Consider the following 26,221-nt stretch of genomic DNA (forward strand, 5'->3'; position numbering starts at 1 on the left):
CTTTGTGTTCTAAGTAGAAATTTTGCGCCACCTGCCAAAAAAGTTCCTGCGACCTCCCATACATTTATTATAAATGTTACCCATATGCTCATTGATCATGCTTGTTGCCAGGGCTTTGACGCTCGTTGCCAGGGCATCCATGTTTGTTGCTAGGGGTCCCGTTTATGACAATGGGCCATAAACGATTAACCTATCCGTATGTTTTTTGGAGTGGTGGAGGAAACCAGAACATTTCGGGGAAACCCATGCGAACATAGTGAGCACATACAAACTCCCTACATATAGGCCATGAGCAGCAATTGAACTCAGGTGCAGTCCCGCGAGGCAGTAATGCTAACCACAATGCCACTATTGGTATGCATTTATGGGGCAGATTTATTAAGCTCGGTGAAGTGATAATGTGGCTGGTACTTTATCACCGGCCAATCAGCTCCTAACTATCAACCAACAGACTGGGCCTGGAAATGACAGTTGGGAAGTAATTGGCCGGTGATAAAGTACTAGCTACATTATCACTTTACTGGGCTTAATAAATCTGCCCCAGAGTCCATAATCATGATAATGATGTCCAGGGGCAAAACATCTATACATCCAAATAAATGTCTTTGGCTTTATAAAAACATAGAAATTTGACGGCAGATAAGAACCATCTGGCCCATCTAGTCTGCCCCTTTTTTATCCTTCAGGTAATCTCAACCCTTTTTAATTCTTATTTCTTTGTAAGGATATTCATATGCCTATCCCAAGCATGTTTAAATTGTTCTACTGTCTTAGCCTCTACCACCTCTGATGGGAGGCTATTCCACTTATCCACTACCCTTTCTGTGGAAGCCATAATGTTCCTTAAGTCACTTACACAATGCACAATTTTCTCTAACTTCATATATGATACACGTTTATATAATCCCATTCATTGTGTTTCCAAAACAGGATATAAAATGATTTGTATAGTAGTAAGTACATAGCACAGAATCTACTATGCATAACAGTTGTGCTGCGGAACTGTGGAAAATATGGCAGTGTTTCTGAGAGCAGATTAGAAAGCAGCACCATCAAAACTGAAACTGTAGAGGAGCGAGACATTTTTACTTAGTTGTCTCCACTGTGACGGCCCTTTTAGTTAAGCCTATTGCCTTTACTTTCATTGAACAGTGGTCTACTAAAAAATGGCTGCCACCATCAAAATACCACACGGAGCTTCAGACTGTTCTTGAAGCGAATTTTAGGTCTTTTATTTTGATATGAAATGCATGTTGTTAGTGATATCACGCAGTGGTGAACATGAGCATACATGGAGAAGCCAGCGTCCAACAAGCTGTTCCTGGATGACACAGCGCCTCTCACAGCTGTCATAGAGGCCAGCCAGAGCCTGCAGTCCCATACGGTGCGTGTACAGTCTGCTGCTGTAGGATGCGCATACTGTGCCTGTCTGTGTGTGTGCTGCTAGGGCAGCCCCTGTTTCTATGTGTACAGCTGTGTATGTATATATTATATGTATCTACTTCTGCAGTGTGTAAACGATTATCCCATAACTTGCCTCTGGCTATATACTGTTATATATAATTATATAGTGTTATCTCTATCACATAGATAATGCCTAAAACATATGAGGTGTTAACTCAATCTTACCCTGTGCATTACACACAATGATTGTACTTTATATGACACACTGTATATGTAACATGATCTGTTTCTATATGAAGGGTATATAGAGCACTTTATATCTGTGTATGGTGTAGTATGTTTCCTTGTGTGGGGTTTGGTATATAACAGTATGTCAACATGGTCATATCGTGGACAATGCTCGCTTAAGACCAACCAAATCCTGATGTTGACAACATAACTGAACATTCTGGTGCTGACAGTGACTGCATACTATTGTAAATTGGATTACCTGGATTACTCTATGCATGATTGCATGTGTTTGTATGGAAGGTGCAATGTTGTAATATGCTCTGCTGGGGTATGCAGTGTCAGTAAGCTCAGCCTGTGGGTTTTACCTTTGTGCATGTGTCTTTGGGAGGTATTCAAGTAAAGGTGCCCATACGCAGCACAATGGTATGTGCACAGAGCACATAAAGTCTATTTCTTAATTGAAACCCCCCATAATAGAAATGCAAAAAATCTGCTGTTTTTCTGTGTGTGATCAAAAACCATTTATGCAGAATCTCGCTGAATTCTGTTGTTACCGTCGTTCCTGTTTTGGCTTTTTTTTTGTTCCGTAATGCAAACTATTTTTGTAAAACTTGGGTATAGACATTTGTGTATTATATCTATAACCAAGGTATAAAGCGCAATTGAATTTGCTGAGCTATATAAAATAACAATAAACCCTGGTGCGACTAGCAGGATAATTTGCAGGGAGCGACCCAGATATATCTGGGTTTTCAGCCATGTATGAAAGGGTTAACCCTTGCTTCAACAGTGTCCTACTGCAGTCACTCGACTGCATCGCTTGAGATATATTTGTTAAATGTCTAATCAGAATCAGCTTTATTGGCCAGGTATACTTGACGTATACTAGGAATTTGATTTGGATTGCTGTACAACCGCCATTTAGGTAACCGTTAAAACATTGACAGTACAGATATACATAACACATACAGGTATATGCTCGTTGTGCCCTGGGGATTGTAGACGCAGGGCACATCGAGCATATAAAGATTTCTGCAATGGGTTATTCAGCTGCTGGACAGGGCTGACCACATACTCGCCTACATTCTTTTCAGACACTTAACATAATCAAGCACGGAATCAGTTCTAATGTCACGTTGAGAATAGTCTCCAAATACACTGTATAAAGGTTGTAGTAATCAGTCAGGGAACATTATGCATTCCATTTGTTTTCAGTTTATAAGTTGAAATGATGGTGTGATTGACCTGTTGTATGTGTAAAAGCATAGTCATCTTTGTATACTGCCTTTTCCTCCATCAGAGGGGTAGCTAGGTGACATGGTGCCCAGAGCAACAGTATGTTTTGGCACCCCCACCCAGTCATCTTTCCTTATTATAGTAATGCTCCTTACACATTATGCCACACACACACCGTTATGACCCACACTGTAATGCCTAGTAGACATTATGCTACAAACCGTTACGCTTAAGTAACCTTATGCCACACACTCTAACATACACATATACCGCCCCTACTAGTGCCGCTTAAACACATAATGCCCCCCCCCCAAAGTGCTGCTTACCTACACATGCTCGTTGCCTGGGGTTCCATGCTTGTTGCCAAGGGGGATTACATACTTGTTGCCAAGGGGCATTACATGCCTGTTGCCATAGGGGATTACATGTTTGTTGCCAGGGGTTCCATGCTCGTAGCCAGGGGAGATTACATGCTTGTTGCCTAGGGGGAGCTAAATGTGAGTTGCCCAGGAGGAAATAAATGGGTTTAATGCCCGCCCTTCCCCCTGCCAGATGCTGACCGCCCGTCTGCTGCGGAGTCACAGAGTCTCTGACAGCATTAGAGACCTTGTGCCCCTCCAAAGATGGCCACCACCACAAAGGAGACAGCCGCTAGAGGCACAGGTGTACCTCTAGTGTCTTCTCTGTGGCGACAGCCGGGGCACAGGGTCTCTGTAATGCTTTCAGCGGGCAGGTGGTTGGCATCCGGAGGGCAGTCCTGCTACTCAGTGGTGCCCGAAGCGCACACTCCACCTGTCCCCCCCCCCCCCGGTCCATCCATCCATCCACCATTATGCATAGACTTGGGCTTTATTTATAAATGATCATATTGTAGACCAAGTGATTATCTTATTACTGTATCACAGCAATAAAAAATTATATACCCCCGAGGTGTCAAATACCGCATCCAGAGACCGGGTCCTTGCAAAGTATAATAGTTAAGAGATCAATTTACTTTCAGTTTCTTGATCCTGGTGCTCGGTCTTTTGCCTGTGCATGTGTGAAAGGGGAGAGCCGGGGACGGAACCATGGGACTGATTCAGACCTTATTGCTGCTGTGCAAGCTTGCAGAGCCCTCTGATCAGATAATTATGCACCCAGATGGCCCCGTGCAAGTGTGCGAATGGCTTGCTGATCTAAAAATCCATTCGCAACTCACTCAACATCAAATGATTTACTCTGCGCAAGTGTGCGTAACTCTGACCGTTCCACAACTCTGCCACAGAGACAGGCTGATCGAAGCCGGCGCTGACGTCATGCACCCTCCCTGAAAATGCTTGGGCAAATGCTGGCTTTGAGCAAACATGTACATTGGAACTGCACTCATTTTCGATTTGCATGGTTACCAATGTACACTGTTCTAGTTAATGACACCGGGGAGAAAGTGTTACTGTCCTAGGCCCACACTAGAGAATAGTCAGTGGAATATCTCTGTAGATGAGCGCTGGGGGGGGGGGTCTTCCCCTGGCTTCCTGTGCATTATTGTCTTACATGGGGCCTCAACTGCTGAACATTGCAGCTGGTTCAGGGCAAACATAATTCCTTCGCTCACTGCATAATTGTTCATTTGTTAGACACTTCAAACTGAAAGCATACGTGTCCGTTCATGATGTGCACTAATTGCCGTACAGAGTAACAACATCTAGTAAACGCCAAAAACAAATCCAAGTAGAACAGGAGTTAGGGAAATGAATAGAGAATAAAACAGAGGGCCGAGGGGAAGGAAATACTGTATTTTTCGCGAGCCAATTTCTAAAGTTCAGGAGCCAGTGGGATGTTAAACGAAGCTAGGGAAGATGTGCTTTTGTTGATGTCGGCAGAAATGATAACCACACTATATCTCCCAACGTTCCCGTTTTCCTTGGAATGTTGCACTGTCCCATCGGTGTACAGCAGCTGGTGGGGTGGGTGTGGGGGCTATGTAATAGATGGGGAAAGTGAACTCGTAGCAGAGCAGCGTATGGTTAGCCAAGCATCTCTGATAGTGTTGGGTATGGACCCACAGTGTTTCCATGAAGTTCTGCACCCTTTTTTTGGGTGCAAGCCGGATCCAGAGTGCCTCACCAGGCATATTGGAGGGGGGGAACCGGATAGTGCAGGGGTGACCTGCTCTCACCTGGCCCAGAGGCAGGACGGGAGAGTGATGCAGGAGGCAGGTGTGTGTGTGTGTGTGTGTGGGGGGGGGGGGGGGGGGGGGTTGGACGGCGCCGGATGAGCTGCTGCTGCTCACCCGGCGCCGTCCTCACTGCTTTAGGCTGTCCTGTATTCATGTCGGATTGAGATTGCTGGAAACGGGGCCTAAACCTGATGGATTTCACCACGTTTCTGTCAAAAGCTGGTGGATCCATGGCTATTCCATCAATCGACCTGGTTTCCGACAGGTCTGATAATTTGAGCTTTCGGGGAAAAAAACAGCCAGGATTGAATAGGTTGGAAACCCTTCCGACCTAAATCGGTTAGAAACTGACGTCTTTCAGACAACACGGCAGTTTAGACTGTAATTGAATATACCCCAATGGTTCCATTCCCCAAATTGGGGGAAATGTATTAAGATGGGAGTTCTATTTCACATGGATTGTTACTGTGGGCATCCAATCAGATACTATCTATTATCTTCCAGAAGATTCTAAATAAATAAGAAGTATATTCTGATTGGTTGCCCATAGCAACAGCCCATCTGAAATAGAATTCCCATCTTATGCCCCTTTCAGACCGAACATATTGCCTGGTATTTTGCTGTTTATTTACTGTTTCAAAACGGTAATATGCGCAGTCTGAACGGTCCAGAGCGAATTTATCATTTCCAATTTTGGAAACGGTAACAAAGTTTACGGTAACGGTAACAAAGACCTACCCATTTCAGACCTTCCTTTTTTTTTTTTTTTTTTTGCAGTCTGAAACGGTATTTAGGACCCAACCGGAAGAGAGCACTGAGCTGGTCATTAAATATTCACTGTGCTGGGTCCCGATCATTAGATATGCATGGAGCGGGACCCAGCGCAGTGAATATTTAATGAGCGGGTCCCCGCCCCCTGCGTATGGAATGAGTGGAATCCCTCTCCGTTCAGTGAATATTTAATGAGCGGGTCCCCGCCCCCTGCATATGGAATGAGCGGGACCCGCTCAATCCATATGCAGGGGACGGGGACCTGCTCATTAAATATTCACTGTGCTTGGTCCCCCTCATTAGATATGCATAGAGCGGGACCTCAGTGCCATGCCATGTAAATACTGGCTTTTATAAGTGCGGTCTGAAAGGGGCTTGAAATGGGTTTAACCTGCTTTGACCTGTTTAAAAAAAAAAAAAACGTTTCAAAAACCAGGTGAAAGCAGCATTAGTAAATTTCCCCCATTGCCTTCTGTGCGGTCTAATTTTGACCATGCTAATAGCCTCAATTATTCTTACCACTTGGTTTGACAGTCCAGATCTCGGGCACGTTAGCCACCTCCATGCAGCCCATTGCTGGCATCTGCAGGCTGCCAGGAAAAGGAGGGAGGATGTCATTGGGGCTCACTGGAGGGATAGGTAATGATAAATACTGGTAGCATATTCATTAGTACTATATGTGTTGGTACTTGTCTACATTCACGGCGCCAGCATGGCACCGTGTGTCTGTGTCCCCTTGTGGGGCTCGCTGCCCACGCTAACGGCTCGTTGCGCTCGCCACGCTATCTATAGTCAACTCCATGCCAATGTGGATAGTAGGTGTACAAACTATCCATGTTGGCATGGAGTTTACAGGCCTGCAGCTGGACACAGACTGGCGCCGTGAAACTACACAAGTACCTATGTGTTTAATGGAGCCCTAAATTTGGTTGAACATAGATTGCTTACACTGCAGATCTCCATTAATAAAGTATTGTATTCTACTATATATATATATATATATATATATATATATATATATATATATATATATATTATATACACACACACACTCCTAGTTCCATTATTCCATTCCTGCTAGTGCCATATATGAAGTACAACTCTCCCTCCTCTCTCAGTATGTGGCGATTGCCCGGCCAGATACTGTACAGCAGAAACGGTTCTGTTTCTGTGGAATAAGCCTGTTCAGACATGTGACTGTACCAGACATTAATAGTTGGAGTAACGTATGTGACATTTCTCTATTGCAACACTGCTGTAGCCTGGAAATCTGCCTCCGAATGATTATTTCCTTTTTGGCTGGTATAGCAGTTAGAGCCAGTATGTGGCTGACAGTCAGTGCGTTATATGTATACTTGTATGTTTTTTTTTTTTTTTAATAAAGGTTTTGCAATAAGCCTCTGTGTAATATTTGTTCTTGTGAAGATTGTTAGAGCAGCAGTAATGGTGACTCACCAGTTGTGGAACTACAAGTGCCAGCACAAATGTCCCCATACTGTCCAGTTTGCTTTTGCAATGCTTTTGAAAGTCTATGGGGGGGAGGGGGTATTCAATCTTTTTTCTGTAAGTTGGATATTCCTGGCCAATTTAACAATTGGTATTCAGACTCCGACTGTTGGAAACGCTGCAACAGTCAGAAAAAGGGTATTGTATTTTTTTTAAAGGCAGTTTTTGACATTGCAGATTCAACTTTTTTTTTTTAAAGCAGATCGGGAGTAAAGACGTCCGAAAATGGCCGAGATTAAATAGGTGTGTGCGCCGATCTTTGCAACTGTCCAAAATATCGGCACAATTGAATAACCCCTATAATTGATTGGTTATAGGTCAAATTGCCGACATTCATTAGGTCGGCACACAAAAGAGGTTGACATGTGTTAGTTCAACATAAACAAAAAGTCGACACAAGCAAAATTATACCATGGAAAAGGTCGACATGAAGAAGGCCAAAATTAGATTTTGGTGTCTATGTTGGCATGAACACTGTATAAATGTATGGCGTCCCCGTGCTGCGGGCACAGTGCCTCACCCTTCATGTCCACTGGGATGATAAAGTATAAACAAAATAAAATGTGCAAAACTCATGTCGACCCTTTGCTTGTCTATGTCGACCTAATGCATGTTGACCAATAGTGGTAGACCTAATGACTGTAGACCTTTTTTAATGTCGACAGCAACCCTAATTGTCTTTGCTATAAACATTGCTTGTGAGAGTCCTCTTTGGCTTTTCGGCTGTGTTTGTATAATGTTGGGGAGACTGGTAGGGATCATTAGGTCACCACAATGTTGGTCGGCAGTCAAAAGGTTGACATGGACACTGAAACGTAGCACCGCGTCCCCTCGCATGGCTCGCTGCGCTTGCCATGCTTGGGGCACACTATTTTATTCTCCCACCACACCCTAGTGGATGGTAGGGCATGAACTACCGCATGTCGGCACATGTCGGCTCAAAAGAAAGTAAAAAACCCTATGTCGGCCTTTTGACTGTCGACCTAACCAATGGCGACCTAGACTCATGTTGCCCTTTCTACATGTTGACTTAATGGTGTCGACCTAATGACTATCGACCAACATGCTGGTGACCCAATGACCGTATCCCGGGGAGACATGTTTGTCTTTGCTCCCCTACAAGACAGTTGCTCTTCTGCCGCTACAGAGCTATAATGTAACCGCTCGGTCACAATACAGGTTACTCCCTTGGTAGGTGAGGGGTGGCTCCGGATGGGTTATTTTTACCCACAGTTTACATAATATTTGCTTAGCACATTGTTTCTAAAAATGGTACTGTCACTTGTGAGGTTAGTTCCTCTGTCACATAACACGTCTACTTAAGTTTCTGAAAGTCAGAGCCCATAGCAACCAGTTATATGCTAACTGCCGTTTGTAGAGCGTACTACTTCATTATAGAGTGTCTCCCATAATCTATATAGAGGTTCCTGTGAGTGCCGGAGTCGATGCGTATTATAAAGGTTTCCGGTCACATGGTCCACACTGTTCATGTTGATACTACAATGTTGATATGGTTTGACATATTGGGTCCAATTCGGAGGGCTGCAAATTTGCAGCCCATCCGAAGTCGCTAGACTGCGCATATGCACGATATGCTGTGCGCAAGCGTGGAGGCCCCTTGCGTATGGACCATGTGAAGTGTAGCCTTTGCTGGCTGTATGCCAGGTGGCTGACAGGCAGGGGGCGTTCTGAAGTGGACCCCCGGCAATTTATGGGCATGCCCACAAAACCGGTGGTCGCGCCTATAGAAACGCTGGACTGGCCCCAACAAACCACGGCGTCGGCACCTGCCCCGAATTTACGCCGATACAAGCAGCCGCAGAGTGACTTGCGGCGGCTGCAAGCGCTGGTCACAGTAGGAGAAATCCTTTGTAAGTAACCATCGAAGGATCTAGACATCCATCCGATACCTTCAGCAGCGGAAGTGGGTGGTGGGGTGGCATCATGCGTTTGGTGGGGGGTCGGTAACCTGTTCTCTAGGCTGCGAAAACAGCTTTCAAATAACGGGCAGTTGCCGGCACCAGTCTGGGTCGACTTTGTACCATGTTGACATATCTGTAGATATGAATGCTAAGCATGTTGACCTTTTCACCACGTCGACTGAATGCACCTTGACATGATAAATGTCAACCTAACATAACACAGACTATCGTATGTGCTTATAAATTGTTCACCTCTGAACAAAGCCGAAACAGATAAGAAAGCAAAGCAACGGAAAAATGTTCTTCGTTTTAACCTTCGGTTCCGGGACCTTGCATGGTTCTGCTGTTCAAGGGGGATGAGATGGGAAATGGACTGTTGAGCTATTGCCTGGCTCAGCACTATGGATGCCTGTACAGCCTTGAGGTTCTGAGGGGAACCCGGCTGCAATGTTGTGTTTTATAGGCCTCATGGACTGACCTTCTGGAAACTCCTGGGCACGGACTATAATACTGGTTTTCCAGGATGTTCCATCGCAGACCGGTTGTGTTGTCACTGCTCAGTGACAATAGCTCTTTGTTTACAGACCCACATTTGTGTGTGAGATCTAGTTATTCAGCTGCGCACTCTGGCAGATTATTCCTCTGTTATCACAACACATAACTCAGCGTGGAACAGCATTAACCAGTGTCGCACAGGTGCTGTAACCCAGGGCACCAGCCAGACTGACTTTGTAGAACAAGGTAAATGCAGGACAAGCACAAGGGCCTGCAGTGTAAAATGTAAAACAAACATATATTGAATTTGCATAGTAACAGGATGGGGATAGAATGTCAGCAGGCTCCTACAATCTAAAGCAATTGTTCCTTTTGTCCGTTCAAGTCATGGAAGGTTCTACACAGTCACACAAATAGGATGCTTGTACGTAGAGAGGTGAAAATGTACTCCTCAGCATTTGTGGGATGTTCTAGTTCGCTCTCTCCGTGACACTTTGTGGTGGCAAAAATCCAGGTTACACCTCCACATTCCATAAGTAACCACACTAGGAAGACATTTGGCTAGGATTCCAAAGAAGAAAGCCAAAACAGATGTATTATATAGTAGTCAGCATTCCCTGCTATCTCCTACATTATAGGAAGATGGTTTAAACCTTGGATAAACTACCATCCAATAAGCTTGTACAGCCTTGTAACATGGTGCTTAGGAGCTAACTCGGTGGTGTATTTATAATGGGTGCAGTGTGTGCGGTGCACACGGGCCCCTGAGTCCCAGTGGGGCCCACAATGTGTAAACTGCATCCATATTTCATTAAAACGTACCCTACGGAGTCCAGCGGCAACAGGAGCACTGCCAAAATTGCCAGAAAACATATGCAGCGGGCATGAGGTAACGGTAATACTCATTGGGTTAGAATAACAGACTGGAAGCTTTAAGGGGAAGGTAGTGCTTGAAATTATTGTTCTTCCTCTGTTAACCATGGTTACCTGCAAGGAAAAGTGCAGTCGGTACTTATGTACTAACTGGGCTGCCGATTTTGAAATCGGGTCCAACGCATCCGACCATATCACATGCGATGCGATGGACCCGATTTTTTCCATAGGATTCAATGTTAAAATGGACTGAGTCCATTTTAACATGGAATTCAATGGGAAAAGGGGTCCTTTTCATACCCCTACTATCCAAGTGGGCATGGAGTTGGATATAAACCTGTGGCGAGCGGACACAGAATACCATCCCCTCGCGGGCAGGTTTTTATCCAACTCCATGCCCACTTGGATAGTAGGGGTATGAAAAGGACCCCTTTTTCCCATTGAATTCCATGTTAAAATGGACTCAGTCCATTTTAACATTGAATGCTATGGAAAAATCGGGGCATCGCATCGCATGCGATATGGTCGTATGCGATGCGATATCTCATCGCATTGCATCTGATTGTATGCCTTAAGTTAAGGCATACAATCAAAACATCGGCAGCCCAGATACTACATAATTACCGTGCAGTCATCTTTGCTTTGCACAAAAAGTGCTTCAGAAGCTGGACAGCGAGTGCCCATTAGCTAGCGGTCCAGCGGGAGACTTGCTTGAAAATAGCGGCGGACAGGGCACTGGGCAGCTCAGCTGGGCGGGGGTCCCCCTTGGCAACAAGCTATTGAATCCCCCTTGGCAACAAGCTATTGAATCCCCCTTGGCAACGAGAAATTTTAGTCCCACTTGGCAACGAACTATTGAATCCCCCTTGTCAATGAGCATGAAGCCCCTTGGCATTGAGCATGACATTTCTAGCAATGAGCATGTAGGTAAGTGGCACTTATGTGTCAAATGTGTAATGGGCATTACGGTTTGTTATATAGTATGTAATGGGCTTTACGGTTGGTTTTATCTAGTGTGTAATGGGCATCATGTGTGGCCTTATGTGTAATTGGCATTACAGCATGTGGCTTTATGTGTAATGGATATTATGTTTGGCTGCGCCCCCTTTTTCGCCACGCAAGAGCCCCTCTTACTATAAATGGAGGGGGGGGGTGTGTGTGAAACATGCCCCTAGCATGCACCCAGGCACCTAGCTACACCGCTGGCTGCAGGATAGGGAAAGCAGTGCAGAGCTTGATCAGAAATGGCAGCAGGTGAAGACTTTTGAAGCATGGCCTGGTGTCAAGAAGGGACAGACTGATATTCTGCAAAAAATACAGGGATTGGACTGTTAAGGACTGGGGGGAAAAATGAGCACCACCATCAGTCTTGTGTCATGCCAACAGTAAAGCATCCCGAGACCATTTATGTGTTTCAGCCAAGGGTGTGGTTTTACTCACAATTTTGCCTAAGAACTCCACCATAAATAAAGAATGGTACCAAAACGTCCTCCAAGAGCAACACTGAAGCAGCAAACTTTGTGAAAACCAAAACTTTTGCCCATGACTGTATAGCTGCCTTTGTATGAGCACTACAAAACTAGAATTCTAATGGGAGTGTTCCCTGATTTCACTGATCATATTTGCCTGTTATACTGTATGATTCAGATTGGCCTTGCTGTCATTGTTGTGCCTTTGGGATCTGTATCCTAGTGCTGCTGTTTTGCACGCCGTCTGCAAGTTTTGCTCTATTCGGTCGCACACAGCCGCTGGTGCTGACATAACTGTTCTGGCATTTTTCCAGGCTAGTAAGTAGTTTTCTCTTTCAATGGTCCTGGTGACACAGCTCAACACTGGGATGTAGGAGGGTCCGAAGGAGCCAGGCACCTATCCTAAAGCTTTAGAGGGTAGGCTCCTCCCCTACTGCATCCCTGGACTCTTCAGTTCGTGTTAGGTGCCCACTGGAGTGGGTGCTATTCTAAAGGGCTGCAGGAGCAGCCGAAGAATTAGAGTAGTTAGGGGATTTTTATTATTTTATTAACTATTACCCTAGCTAGGTAGGCACAGTGTGTGGATTTTCATAGTGAATCCTCACACTGCTAGCGCAGCAGGAGCTGACAGAAGCGCGTCCTGTCAGCTATCTGTGCACAGGGTAGACGCTGTCTGGTCTCCCTGTGCTGCGCTCATAGCCTCTATTAAGAGGCTGCCTGGGCTCCGGAGCTGCCTGAAACCGGCTCCACAGTTAGGTGGGGATCATGGGGGACAGGCGCTCCGTGATGGCGGCGGCCATTTTATGCGGAGCTTACACGCTGAGCTCCTGACTGAGAGGACAGCAGCGCTGTGACAGGCATGTTCCAAGTGGTCCCCATTTGAGGGGGAGACACTGGAACAAGGAAATCCTACCTAAGGAGCGGCTAGCTGGGGGTGGTTGGCGCCAAAAGGTCACGGACCCCGCAGCAGCAGGGACTTTGGTCTCTTCCTTCACTCTGACTTTGGCGCCTTTCAGAACGCTTGCAGCGGAGCTGAGCTGGCGAATTGATCCTGGCAGAGTGACTTGGATTTCCTGGGCATCGCTTCCCCGCAGAGAAACCTACAGACAGCTAAGTGACTGGGTGCATTGACTTTGTATAAGCGCTTGTACAATTGTTTGCACTGTGTATACTGATAGATATACAATTATCACTTGCATCATGTCTGAGCATCAGGCTGTGGTTTTGGGGGAGGGAGCCCTTAATGCACTGAGCGCGTGCAATGTTTGCACACAAAAGTTTGTCCCTGAGCAGATGGCCAAGGGGGGCTTATGTATTACTTGCGCTGATGTGAGACCCATGGGCAGCGATCCCCATAGGGCAGAGCATATGGAACCTGCGTGGGCCAGGGCCCTAGGCAGGTCAGTAAACGCTTTGGTGCAGCTTTTGGACAGGCAGAGTGATGGGCTGGTAGAATCACAGAGACCTATGCCATCATCTCAGCAGTCGTCTGGCTCCTTGCCTCTTACCCAGGCAGATCCTGCACTGATTCAGGTGATGCAGGATACTGCAAAAGGGATTAACAGGTTCAGTGAAATGCTGGACAAAATGGATGATGTGGCAGGGACCCCTAGAAGGTCTTATGCTTTAGCTACTGTGGTAGATGAAGAGGAAGGAGAGTATACTGACATCCCCTGGGATCAGGGTGATGATTTGGAAGAGAACTCTGCTGCTGGTATAGAGGATCTCATTGTAGCTGTGAAGCAGGCTTTAAAGCTGACTGTGGAGGATAAGACTCCTGTTAAGGGTGTTTTTAAGCGACAGCGGAAGGAGGCTGTTACTTTTCCTTCAGATGAGGGGTTACAGGAATTATTAGAAGGAGCTTGGAAAACTCCTGATAAGAGGCTTCAGATGCCTAAGCGATTCCTTAGTCTGTACCCCATGCCAGAGTCTCATGCGGAGCTCTGGGAAAAGGTCCCAGTGGTGGATGCTTCAGTGGCACGTTTGTCCAAGGCTACTGTGTTACCAGTACAGGGCGGTGCAGCTTTCAAAGATTCTGTGGATAAAAAGCTGGAGGGAAACCTCAAAGCTATCTTTGAAGGGGTGGGGTTTACCTTACGGCCCCTTATTGCTTCAGCCTGGGTCTCTAAGGCCATGATAGAGTGGGCTGGTGAATTATGCACCGTGCTGCAGGCTGACCCTGGTGCATTACTGCTTGCAGAAAAGATTAAGGCAGCAGCAGAATATGCAGTGGAAGCAGAGGAGGAAGCTATTAAAATGGCTACCAGAGTGTCCACAGTCTCCATTAATGCCAGGAGAGTGCTTTGGCTTAAAGCCTGGGAAGCAGACAATGAGTCCAAGAAGGCTCTGGAAACATTAGCCTTCAAAGGAAAGGTACTCTTTGGTACCGAGCTAGAGGAGATTATAAAACAGGCCACGGGCGGCAAAAGTACATTCCTGCCGGCCTCCTCAGCAAAGCAGATGTCAAGATTTTCTGCTTTTAAGCCGTCCATTTGGCCCTCCCCTAGAGGTGGTGCGTCCTTTCGAGGACAGTCTTTCAGGGGAAGGTTTCAGTCCTCTAGAGGCAAGACACAGAAGTCAAAATTTGGCTCTTTTCACAAGAAGCCAGCCACAAAAGGAGAGGATAAACCCTCTGCATGACTGTCAGGGGCTTCGCCCGACAGTGACAAGAGTGGGGGGGCGTCTCACACTCTTCAGGGACGCTTGGACTGCTTTAGGCCAGGATGCCTGGGTGTTAGATATTATAACACAGGGTTACAAAATCCCTTACAGAGGGCCGCCTCCGAAGAGGTTCATCCCCACATCCTTACCAAAGGAGGCACGGCTTCGTACAGCTCTTGTGAGAGCAGCTCACTCCCTTTTGGAGAAAGGGGTGGTTACACCAGTCCCCAGGGCAGAGTGGAAGAAAGGCTTTTACTCCACGCTGTTCCTGGTGCCCAAACCAGACGGGTCTTTCAGACCAATACTAAATTTGAAATCCCTAAATGTTCATTTATGGGTAGACCATTTCAAAATGGAGTCCCTACGGTCAGTACTCCTGAGTCTGGACCAGGGAGAATTTTTGGCGTCCATGGATGTCCAGGACGCATATTTGCACGTTCCTATACACCCGGAGCATCAGACCTTATTGAGGTTTGCCATAGGAGACCTGCATTTACAATTCCGGGCGTTACCCTTTGGGCTAGCAACCGCGCCAAGGGTATTCACAAAGATAATGTCAGTAATGGCGGCGGTGCTGAGGCTCAGGGGAATCACAGTCATACCCTATTTGGACGATCTCCTGTTCAAAGCAGAGTCAGCAGTCATGCTGCAGAGTCACTTGGCAGAGGCCATCAGTTTTTTGCAGGCTCACGGCTGGATTTTAAATTTGCAAAAATCTCAGTTGGTACCGTCGCAAAGGCTCCAATTCCTGGGAGTCATACTAGACACCCATCTTCATCGGGTATTCCTCACGGAGGTAAAGGCCAGGGATCTGGTCACCCTAGTCCAGGAGATTCTCAGGGCTCAGAGCATTTCAGTATGGAAGTGCCTCAAGCTCCTGGGGAAGATGGTGGCGTCATTCGAGACGCTTCAATTTGCCAGGTTCCACTCTCGGAGGTTCCAATGGAACATCTTGTCAGCCTGGTCAGGAAACACTTTGACCATGAAATCCGAGATGATAGTGCTGTCTTCGGACACCCGAGAATCCTTGAAGTGGTGGACAGAAATAGATTCCCTTCAGTGGGGTCGGTCATTACAGACCTGGGACTGGTTGATAGTAACTACCGACGCCAGTCTCAGGGGCTGGGGGGCAGTAGTCCTGGATCTCAGGCTTCAGGGCCTGTGGACGGCAGAGGAATCAGCGTTACCAATCAACATCTTGGAGCTGAGAGCTGTCTGGAAAGTGATTTCCTTGGCGGGAGACAGGTTACAGAACCTCCCTTTGAGGATTCAGACCGACAATGCCACAGCTGTGGCGTATCTGAATCACCAGGGAGGTACACGCAGCAGATTGGCCATGTGGGAGGTGTCCAGAATCTTCCTATGGGCGGAACAGAATGTTCCAGCTGTATCGGCTATATTCATCCCAGGGATAGAGAATATAGAAGCCGACTTCCTGAGCAGGGAGGAGCTCAAGGAAGGGGAATGGAGCTTACACCCTCAGGTGTTTCACCAAATCACTTCGAGGTGGGGAACTCCGGATGTGGACCTGATGGCATCCAGGATCAACCGTCAAGTGCCCAGGTTCTATGCCAGAACAAGGGATCCACTAGCGGAGGCAGTGGATGCCATGACTATTCACTGGCAGGGAGATCTCCTTTATGCATTCCCACCTGTACCAATGTTACCGAGACTTCTGAAGAAAATACAAGGGCAGAAGGTTCCAGTGATCTTAGTGGCCCCAGATTGGCCAAGGAGATCCTGGTACTCGAGGCTTCAGAGGTTGTCTGTGGACTCATGGCGTCTACCTCTGAGACCAGACCTTCTAAGACAAGGCCCATTCAATCACCTGGATTCAGATCGATTGATTTTGACGGCCTGGCTATTGAAACCATCATTTTAAAAAGAAAAGGGTTTTCTGACGCAGTAGTACAGACGATGATAAAGGCCAGAAAAGCTGTATCTTCGGCAAATTATTATAGAGTCTGGAAGACTTACATTCGATGGTGTGAGAGAAGAAAGGCTCATACATCTCATTTTAAGCTATCAAGAATGATGGAATTCTTACAAGATGGTTTTTCATCGGGCCTAAGCCTTCAGTCACTGAAGGTGCAGATCTCGGCCTTGTCCATCTATTTCCAGAAAAAGATAGCCATTTTGCCGGAAATTCAAACTTTTTTACAAGGAGTATCCAGGTTGAAGCCTCCATACAAGCAACCAGTAGCACCTTGGGATCTATCACTGGTTTTGGAATGCCTTCAAAAGGCACCTTTTGAACCTTTAAGGTCGGCTGACTTTAAGTTTCTTACGTGGAAGCTAGTGTTTTTGTTAGCAGTAGCATCTGCTAAAAGAGTTTCAGAGTTGGGAGCTTTATCATGTAAATCTCCCTTCTTAATTTTTCATGATGACAGGGCTGTTTTAAGAACAGTGCCTCAGTTTTTACCGAAGGTGGTATCTACCTTCCATTTAAATCAGGAGATTGTTCTACCTGTGTTTCAACCCCCAGAGGGTTCTAAGAAAAGGGACAAGTTGAGAACTTTGGATGTTGTGCGTGCCTTACGCATATATGTGGACAGAGTGAAGAGTGTCAGGAAGACTGACACATTGTTGGTATTGTATGACGTACACAAAATTGGTTGGCCTGCATCTAAGCAGACTATTGCTAGGTGGTTGCGGTCTATGATAGCCTTTGCTTACACCAAAGTGGGTAGACCAGTACCGGCCAAAATAAATGCGCATACCACCAGGTCAGTTGCCACCTCTTGGGCGGTTCGACATGGGGCCACAGCAGAGCAGGTTTGCAGAGCTGCCACTTGGTCATCTGTTCACACATTTGCCAAATTCTATAGATTCCATGAGTTCGCGTCGGAGGACGCATCATTCGGGCGAGCAGTGCTGAGAGCTGCAGACCTGAGCGTACCCTCCCAAAGGACCGGCTCTGGAACGTCCCAGTGTTGAGCTGTGTCACCAGGACCATTGAAAGAGAAAAAGGGATTTTTGTAAGAACTTACCGTTCGAATCCCTTTCTCTGATATGGTCCTGGTGACACAGCGATCCCTCCCTTACGCTCAGTAAGTATGCCAGAATTTCATGATGTTCATGTTAAAATGGTTAAAAGTTAACAGTTTCTGTTATAAAATGTGCAGATAATGTGCAGGTGTTTGTACTGAGTTAATGTATTCCAGTGGCTTTGAAAGTTGAACTGAAGAGTCCAGGGATGCAGTAGGGGAGGAGCCTACCCTCTAAAGCTTTAGGATAGGTGCCTGGCTCCTTCGGACCCTCCTACATCCCAGTGTTGAGCTGTGTCACCAGGACCATATCAGAGAAAGGGATTCGAACGGTAAGTTCTTACAAAAATCCCTTTTTAGCTAACTCTGCTGATACCGTGGGGGCATCATTTACATGTATGGGCAGTGAACAATACTAAATTATCATCCCAAGGGATTAATGATGTCATGATTGACAAATGTATCCCTGGTATGGCGCCACACAATGTGTGATGTGCTGGACTGGGGATCCAGGAACCCAGCATGTGTGAGCAGTATGGCTACTAGGAATTTACTATACTACTATACTAGCCGTAGTATTGGTAATGTGCGTTGTGTTAATGCTAAGATGTATGTGGGAGATTATCGGTTCCAGATTGCAGCGCTCTCGTTCTATGCCAGTCACATACTCCTGCTTTATTGGAATGGTAATTATTCTCTCTGTATATGACATCTGGCAGAATTGCCATTGCTGTAAATTAATTGAAAGACGTGTCCACATACATCTATCCTCCATGCATAACAAGTCATCGTTTACATAACAAGCGAGCTCCGTGTGACTTTGTCGCAACATCTTTTTGTAATGAAATATAGTCTTTTTTTTGCAAAGCGGCATGGATAGGATGCACAAGCAGTTTCTGCTAATTATAATGATATGCGGCATGTTCATATTCCGTGTGTGGCTGTATCTGTATAAGAATTGGAACATTGCAGTGTTTTCCTGGAAATCTCTGTAACAGCACTTTATAATTTTCATCAGCAGAAGCTGCTTGTGCGTCCTATTCACTCTATTTTGCCAATAAGATTTTTAATTGAAAAAGTTGCAAAAAAGTCGCCCAGCACTACAGAGCCTCTCTCTGTGGCAGGGCACAACTAGGAAGGCTGTTTAAAAAAAAAAAAGGAGGCGACCTGTACGTAGGCACATCTGTAAGTGATAGAATACCGTGACACTTATGTGACTGGTGACTGCTTTGTAATAATTCAAATATGTGTATTTTTTGTTGAGCATGTATGGACGGTATAATATAGCCTGCTACTTATTTTCATGCTTGTTAAGGGGGCATGGTTATGTAGTACATTGTGTGTCCTCACTAATTATTACATCCAAATCCCTCCTATCTGCATTTAACAACCAAGTTTTGGACCAATCTCCTCTCTGTTGTGATCTGAAAATCACAACTGTCCTGCCAATACAGGGACAGTTGGCATATAACCTTATAACTGGCACACTTGGGGGTGTCTGCAGTATGTGACAATCATTGCCAGGTTTCATACCTGCCAGCTACCTGCTGCATATCCAGAAGGGTATGTTGAATTTCTATTCCCTGTGGTCTTGAAAAAGATTCACCAGTGGTCCGAAACAAATACCCTATTTTAAAGATGATTGAATAAAACGTAGGGGGTATTCAATACTGGGTTACGACTGTCAGTACGTTGCGACAGCCGTTAGCCTGGCCTGTTTTCGTTTTGCTTGACCGCAAATCGCCAGATGGGATTCAATGTCCCGACTGGCGATCAACGAAAAGGGGGCATGTCCAAATAAACCGCCATGGATTGTTGACACCCGGCTGGGATCGCGACAATTCACGGCCGTTCTCTGCAAAACGGGCCCGGCAACTTTTAAAGTTTGGCCCGTTCTGTCGATCTGCCTCTTCAATGCTGTCGGTCAAGACAACATTGAATAGGTGCCTGTCGCTATTAGCTAATGCATTACTTTACTAAAACAGACTGACTGCCCTCGTTAAGACTCATTGATGTAGGATAAGGTTTCTTAAAAACCATATAGGACAGAGGACATTTCACTGAAACATTCCTATGATAGGAGATGTTCCAAAAGGGCGAAATCCAAACAAGACTTCTTAAAGATCAGATTTCGTGGATGTGACCTGTACTTAGTGGCCTACAAGAGAATCCTGTTCTTCATTGGTTGGTCTAGAAAACGGTTAAATGAACTAGGTAGGCGGGGCTGAAGTCTTGCATGGGTGGAGCTACATTCAGGGGTGGGACATAACCCTGGCAAACTGCATGGAAACAGCATTTCTATACGGACTGCATCAGCCCATAGAAGCCAGAAAGGGCTGACGTATTAGCAGGGGGTGACTGCACATGGGAAGTGGACTTCCTGCTATTGTGGTCCCAGGGGGTGAAAACACCTGCCCCAAGTTCTGACTGTCTGGCAGTGATTAGTGGGGGAACGCTTTCTATAAATTTAACTGGGAAAGATATAAAGGCAATTGAATAGAATTTATCACCACATTAAACGATAAAGGCTATCCATAAAAAGATTACTTTGTTTTGTTATCAATCTTGGTTACAGCTTTAGTACAAAATGAATCGTTTTCTTAAGAATAGAGTGTACACCCTTCACAGGAAAGGAAGGAGTAGAATATTGCTTGGTGGCTTCCTTTCACATGTTTCTCACATAGTAACTGACTTGGTTTCCTCTCGTCCTCACACTGCACATTTCCTAATATCCCGGATGATGAATCTGCAGTTCTTGTCCTGTTTTTCTCTTTCTAATTTACTGGATCTCCCTGTAAATGTCTGTAGCACGTGTGAGCAGTATGGCTACTAGGAATCACTATACTAGGAATATCTTTTATGTTGTAACAAAGCTGTATTATTGGTAGCATGTGTTGTGTAAATGCTGAGATGTATGTGGCGTGACTACTCCAGCTGTATACAGACAGTAATAGTAATACCTATTATACCAAGAACAAAACGGCTGGGAGATTATCTGGGTACTCTTTACCTAGAAGGGCGCCCGTCGCGGGTACATTTATGTGTGCCCGCGACGCGACCGACGCGATGACCGCGATTTCCCATTGAAACCCATGTTAAACATGGAAATCGTGTCGGTCGTGTCGCGGCCGGCCATAAATGTACCCGCGATGCCCGCGACGCGATGCTCCCGATTTCCCATAGGAATCAATGTTAAAAGGCGTGATGGACCCGATTTTACTGTTAAATGGCTCAATGGACCCGATTTGGCCATAGGAATCAATGTTAAATGGGCCACAGAGCCCATTAACCCTTAAATGTCCCCCCCAATTTTTAACGCCACCCCACGATCCACGCCAACCTGAAGCGTGGCGAGCGCAGCGAGCCCGCGAGGGGCGGCGGTACGCGTCCTCCGACCTTTTCATGCCCTACTATCCACTAGGGCGTGGAGTGAGAATAGAATAGTGTGGCGAGCGCAGCGAGCCACCGAGCCCGAAGCGTGGCGAGGGGCCGCGGATACCTTCACAGTTATACGCGTCCCCTCGCGGGCTTCACAGGTGTCTGTGGCGACGCCGACACCTGTGAAGCCCGCGAGGGGACGCGTCTACCTGTGAAGGTATCCGCGTCCCCTCGCGGGGCTCGCTGCGCTCGCCACGCTTCGGGCTCGGTGGCTCGCTGCGCTCGCCACACTATTCTATTCTCACTCCACGCCCTAGTGGATAGTAGGGCATGAAAAGGTCGGAGGACGCGTACCGCGGCCCCTCGCGGGGTCGCTGCGCTCGCCACGCTTCGGGTTGGCGTGGATCGTGGGGTGGCGTTAAAAATTGGGGGGGACATTTAAGGGTTAATGGGCTCTGTGGCCCATTTAACATTGATTCCTATGGCCAAATCGGGTCCATTGAGCCATTTAACAGTAAAATCGCGGTCAATCAGCCTTTTTAACATTGTTCCCTATGGAAAAATCGCGGGCATCGCGGCCATCCCGATTTGCCCGCGATGACCGCGATTTTTACCCCCGACGACCGCGATTTCAATCGCTGGCGCCCTTCTAGGTAAAGAGTACCATTATCTGTTACAGATTGCAGCACTCTAATTCTATGCCTATCACATACTCCTTTTTTATTGGATGGATATATGTATATTATATGAGTTTGAAAGGTACCTGTGTAGTTTCACGGTGGCAGGCTCTCAGGGCCGGTGCAAGGCACCAGAGCGCCCCAGGCAAGTCGGGGTGGGGGCGCCCGCCGCCCGGGTACCTGTCCTGCGGCGCTGTAAAGCTGGCGGCGGCAGCGGGGGGTCCCTGCAGCCAATAAGAAATAACGAGTGCTATCCGCCAGGCTATGCGGAAGCGCTTCTCTTTTGGAAACACTGGTCGCACGGCGCACGCTGATTGACTGAATCTCAGCCAATCAGCGTGCGGCCATTGTTTCTAAAACAGAAGCGCTTCCGCATAGCCCGGCGGATAGCGCTCGTTATTTCTTATTGACTGCAGGGACCCCCCGCTGCCGCCGCCAGCTTTTACGCACATATACGCCGCAGGACAGGTACCCGGGTGGCAGGGGTGGGGGGGGGGGCGAAATACCACCCTCCAGTGGCCGGCGCCCTAGACAAATGCCTAGATTTGCCTAGTGGTGGCGCCGGCCCTGCAGGCTCTGCTACGTTTTCAGCGTAGGCTAAGCTATGTTGTCAGCGTAGCCCAACGGCAGCCTAGTGTTGTCAGCGTAGTGTCCCCGCAGCAGCCCTGCGTCATCAGCGTGGTGTCCCAGTCAGGCAGCGTAGACACTGTGCTGTCTTTGCGATCTGCAGCTCTGTCCAAACGTCCCTGTCAAGCCTAGCGAGTGCCACTCACACAGCGCCGGTAACGGCCAGATCCCCTGTGCTGGTGGAGAGGCGCTCTATCTGCCTAAAACGCACAAGCTTCTCATACACTTGTGTGTCTCGGTAATTCCTGCGGCATAGTACGGCAACCCTGCCAGTGTCCGCTTCAGGAAGATGGGGTTAGAGGTTCAGTAGCACAAAGGGGGGTGAGGGCGCAAGTACGTCTCATGCACAATAAAGGACGCATTTGCCAGTGCTCCATGATACAAACTGGAAAATGCCTCCTTTTCAAACCCCTACTATCCACGCCAACCCGAAGCGTGGCGATCGGATGCGTTACACGTCCTCCCGACCTGTTCATACCCCCACTATCCACGTCGGTGTGGAGTTGATTTTATAAAGTGTGGCGAGCGCAGCGGAATACACATCAAGTAATCCGCGTCCCCTCGCAGGCTCGCCACGCTTCGGGCTCGGTGGCTCGCTTTATATATTCAACTCCACAACAACGTAGATAGTGGGGGTATGAACTGGTTGGGAGGACGCATAACACATCCCCTCGCAGGGCTCGCTGTGCTCGCCATGCTTCGGGCTCACGTGGATAGTGGGGGTGTTTCACGAACATAATCACACGTGTCATGTCAGGCAGGTTAAAATGTCAATGGTTTCCACACAATGTAATAAGCACTGACTGACTACGCTAACTGCGTAACGCTGACTGACTACGCTAACTGCGTAACACTGACTACGCTAACTGCGTAACGCTGACTGACTACGCTAACTGCGTAACGCTGACTGACTACGCTAACTGCGTAACGCTGACTGACTACGCTGACTGACTGCGCTAACTGCGTAACGCTGACTGACTGCGCTAACTGCGTAACGCTGACTGACTGCGCTAACTGCGTAACGCTGACTGACTGCGCTAACTGCGTAACGCTGACTGACTGCGCTAACTGCGTAACGCTGACTGACTGCGCTAACTGCGTAACGCTGACTGACTGCGCTAACTGCGTAACGCTGACTGACTGCGCTAACTGCGTAACGCTGACTGACTGCGCTAACTGCGTAACGCTGACTGACTGCGCTAACTGCGTAACGCTGACTGACTGCGCTAACTGCGTAACGCTGACTGACTGCGCTAACTGCGTAACGCTGACTGACTGCGCTAACTGCGTAACGCTGACTGACTGCGCTAACTGCGTAACGCTAACTGCGTAACGCTGACTGACTACGCTAACTGCGTAACGCTGACTGACTACGCTAACTGCGTAACGCTGACTGACTACGCGAACTGCGTAACGCTGACTGACTACGCGAACTGCGTAACGCTGACTGACTACGCGAACTGCGTAACGCTGACTGACTACGCTAACTATGTAAGCTCTGGCTAGCCGCGAATGTACTGACTACGCTGGCTGCAGGAAGACGACGCTGATACTGACAGGGACACTGACTACGCTAACTACGCTGCCCACGGGAACGCTACGCTGATTCTGACAGGGACACTACACTGATTACGTAACTGCTGCTGTGAAACTACATAAGTACCATTTGAAACCACGTCTTTCTCGCATACAGAAACACAGAGGCAATTACAAGGTAGCAGATTAAGCTTTTGCTTCGAGCGGGCTTAGCTAGTCTCCATTGCTGTAAATGAATTGATAGACTGAAGTGATTGAATACCATGACACCTCTGTGCAGGTGGTGACCGGCTTGTAATAACTGTTTTTTTTACTATTGATCATGACGGAAATGTGCAGTATATAACCTGCTACTTATTCTTCATGTGGGCAATGGGCATGTTTATGCTGTACAATGTGAGTGTGTGTCCTCACTGACTGTTACTACTGATAAGTAAGAAGATAAGATGCCATGATTGCCAGTACCTCCATTTGCCAGCTGTAGACTGTACCGTACCACTTGGCACATCTGGTCAAGTAAGCGCTGCACCCAAACTGTCCTGACCCACCCGAACCCCACCCCTATCCGCATTATTAATCACCTCTGTTGTGGTCTGAAAATCCCAACTGTCCTGCCAAAGTTGGGACAGTTGGCATATAATATATAACTGGCACATATGGGGTAGCTATGCAATATGTGCTGCCCGATGCCAGGGGCCCCCTAATATATCCAGCAGATAGCTGATAGACGCCAATGCAGATGACTGGTGGTTGAGATGGTAGCGATTGGAAAACCATCATGGGCATCTTCATGGACGAAATCCAGATGGGTCAGTTAAGTGTACTTTCTCTCCCAACAGCCTGACCCTTACTCCCCACCCCACCCCCGCTAGTTCCTGACCCTCTTACCCCACTACCTAAAACTACCCCCTCTGCATTCAGCCTAAACCCCCTCCCCACAAGTCCTAAGTCCCCCCCCTTATCGCCTAAACCAGTCTCCATCTGGTAGCCTTGTACTTTAGGGACTTGACATACATATACATGTTTTTGTTTTCATTTTATATATTCGTGGTGAGGTGTAATCTCCAGTAAATCTGAAGATCAGTCATTTCCTTTAGATAAGTAATCTTAGTGACTGCAATGTAGCACACACAGTGCGTGAGGCACACATGATAATGACTCATATGTGTCTGTGTTTTAGTGATGTCACCAGTCCATAGTGAGTTGATAGGTTGTATTTCTTTGCGCAGCTTACTGTGTGCCAATGTCATAAATCACCAATATTTTGCATGTTATATGTGTGTTAAGCTGTGACCTACATTTTTTTTTCACATCCTGTTTTATTTAATTTTAAATATTTGTGAAATGTATAAATTACCAGCCCCTAGAGTGTCTTTGGTGTACCTATAAGACAAATTAGGGCAGACCGAAGACTTGTAGTTATTTTTATTTACAAGATAACAAATATTGGATTCTAGAAAGGTAATTGTATTTAATGTATGTTGACCTTACAACTCCGTTCCTTTGAAAAGGCTCAGATGCATAATGGTGTGTCAACATGGGTACAATCAGCATGAGAATTTGATTATATAGTCCAAATCGCATGCAGATCGCACCGTTTTTTTACCTTGCGATCCTGATGCGCACTTATGTGGCAGCACAAATCGAAACCCAGATAGACAGGGCAGCAATGACTATATAGTGCAAATTGTATGTAAAAAGTACAGAGATAGCAAAGATTGCATAGCACTCGAATCTTAAGCCCTGTGCGCGCGGGGCGATATATCGCTCACGCTGAGCAATATATCGCTCGGTGCCTCGTTTGCATCAGCGACCAGAGATGGTCGCTGATGAAAAAGAAACTGCCGGGGGAGCCCGGCAGTGGAAATCAGCGATGGGTGCACGCTCCCGTTTTCTGCCCGTAGTGATCGCTGGTCGCAGGAACATGCTCCTGTGACCAGCGATCACTACGGGCAGAAAACGGGAGCGCGCACCCGGCGATTTATCGCCGGTGCACACTCCCATCGCTGGCTCAGCGACCATATTGCCAGCGATATTTGCTATAATCTCCCCGTGTGTACGCACCATCAAGTCGAATTGCAAGGGCTTAGATTCAACACATAAAATAGGTTGACAGGGCTGATGTCAGCCGGGTTTTAGGATTAAAGTGTGCATAAGGGGCCAAACGCTGCTCCTGACAGATTATAAAATCTTTGGTTTACGTTTGTTACAGCTTTAGTACAAAATGATCGATTTTCTTGTCCAAAATTCAGAGTACAGTGTACAGCCTTCATAGGAAAGGGAGCAGTAGAAT

At 47.0% G+C, this 26,221-nt stretch overlaps 1 protein-coding gene across 3 annotated transcripts in view; it reads left to right on the forward strand.

Moving 5' to 3' along the window:
* Nucleotides 1-1,228: 1,228 nt before the first annotated feature.
* PXK (PX domain containing serine/threonine kinase like) overlaps nt 1,229-26,221 on the forward strand; it is a 118,690-nt gene continuing 93,697 nt past the window's right edge. For 2 of the 3 annotated variants that reach the window (XM_083156263.1, XM_083156264.1), the window contains exon 1: nt 1,229-1,384. In XM_083156263.1, the coding sequence (XP_083012389.1) occupies nt 1,292-1,384 (93 nt within the window). In that variant the 5' untranslated portion in view covers nt 1,229-1,291. The remainder of the gene's footprint in view (nt 1,385-26,221) is intronic. The other variant, XM_083156262.1, reaches the window with a different exon arrangement.

Source organism: Crinia signifera, chromosome 8 (genome assembly GCF_055691185.1).
Source record: "Crinia signifera chromosome 8, ASM5569118v1, whole genome shotgun sequence".
In the NCBI taxonomy this organism is placed as follows: Eukaryota; Metazoa; Chordata; class Amphibia; order Anura; family Myobatrachidae; genus Crinia; species Crinia signifera.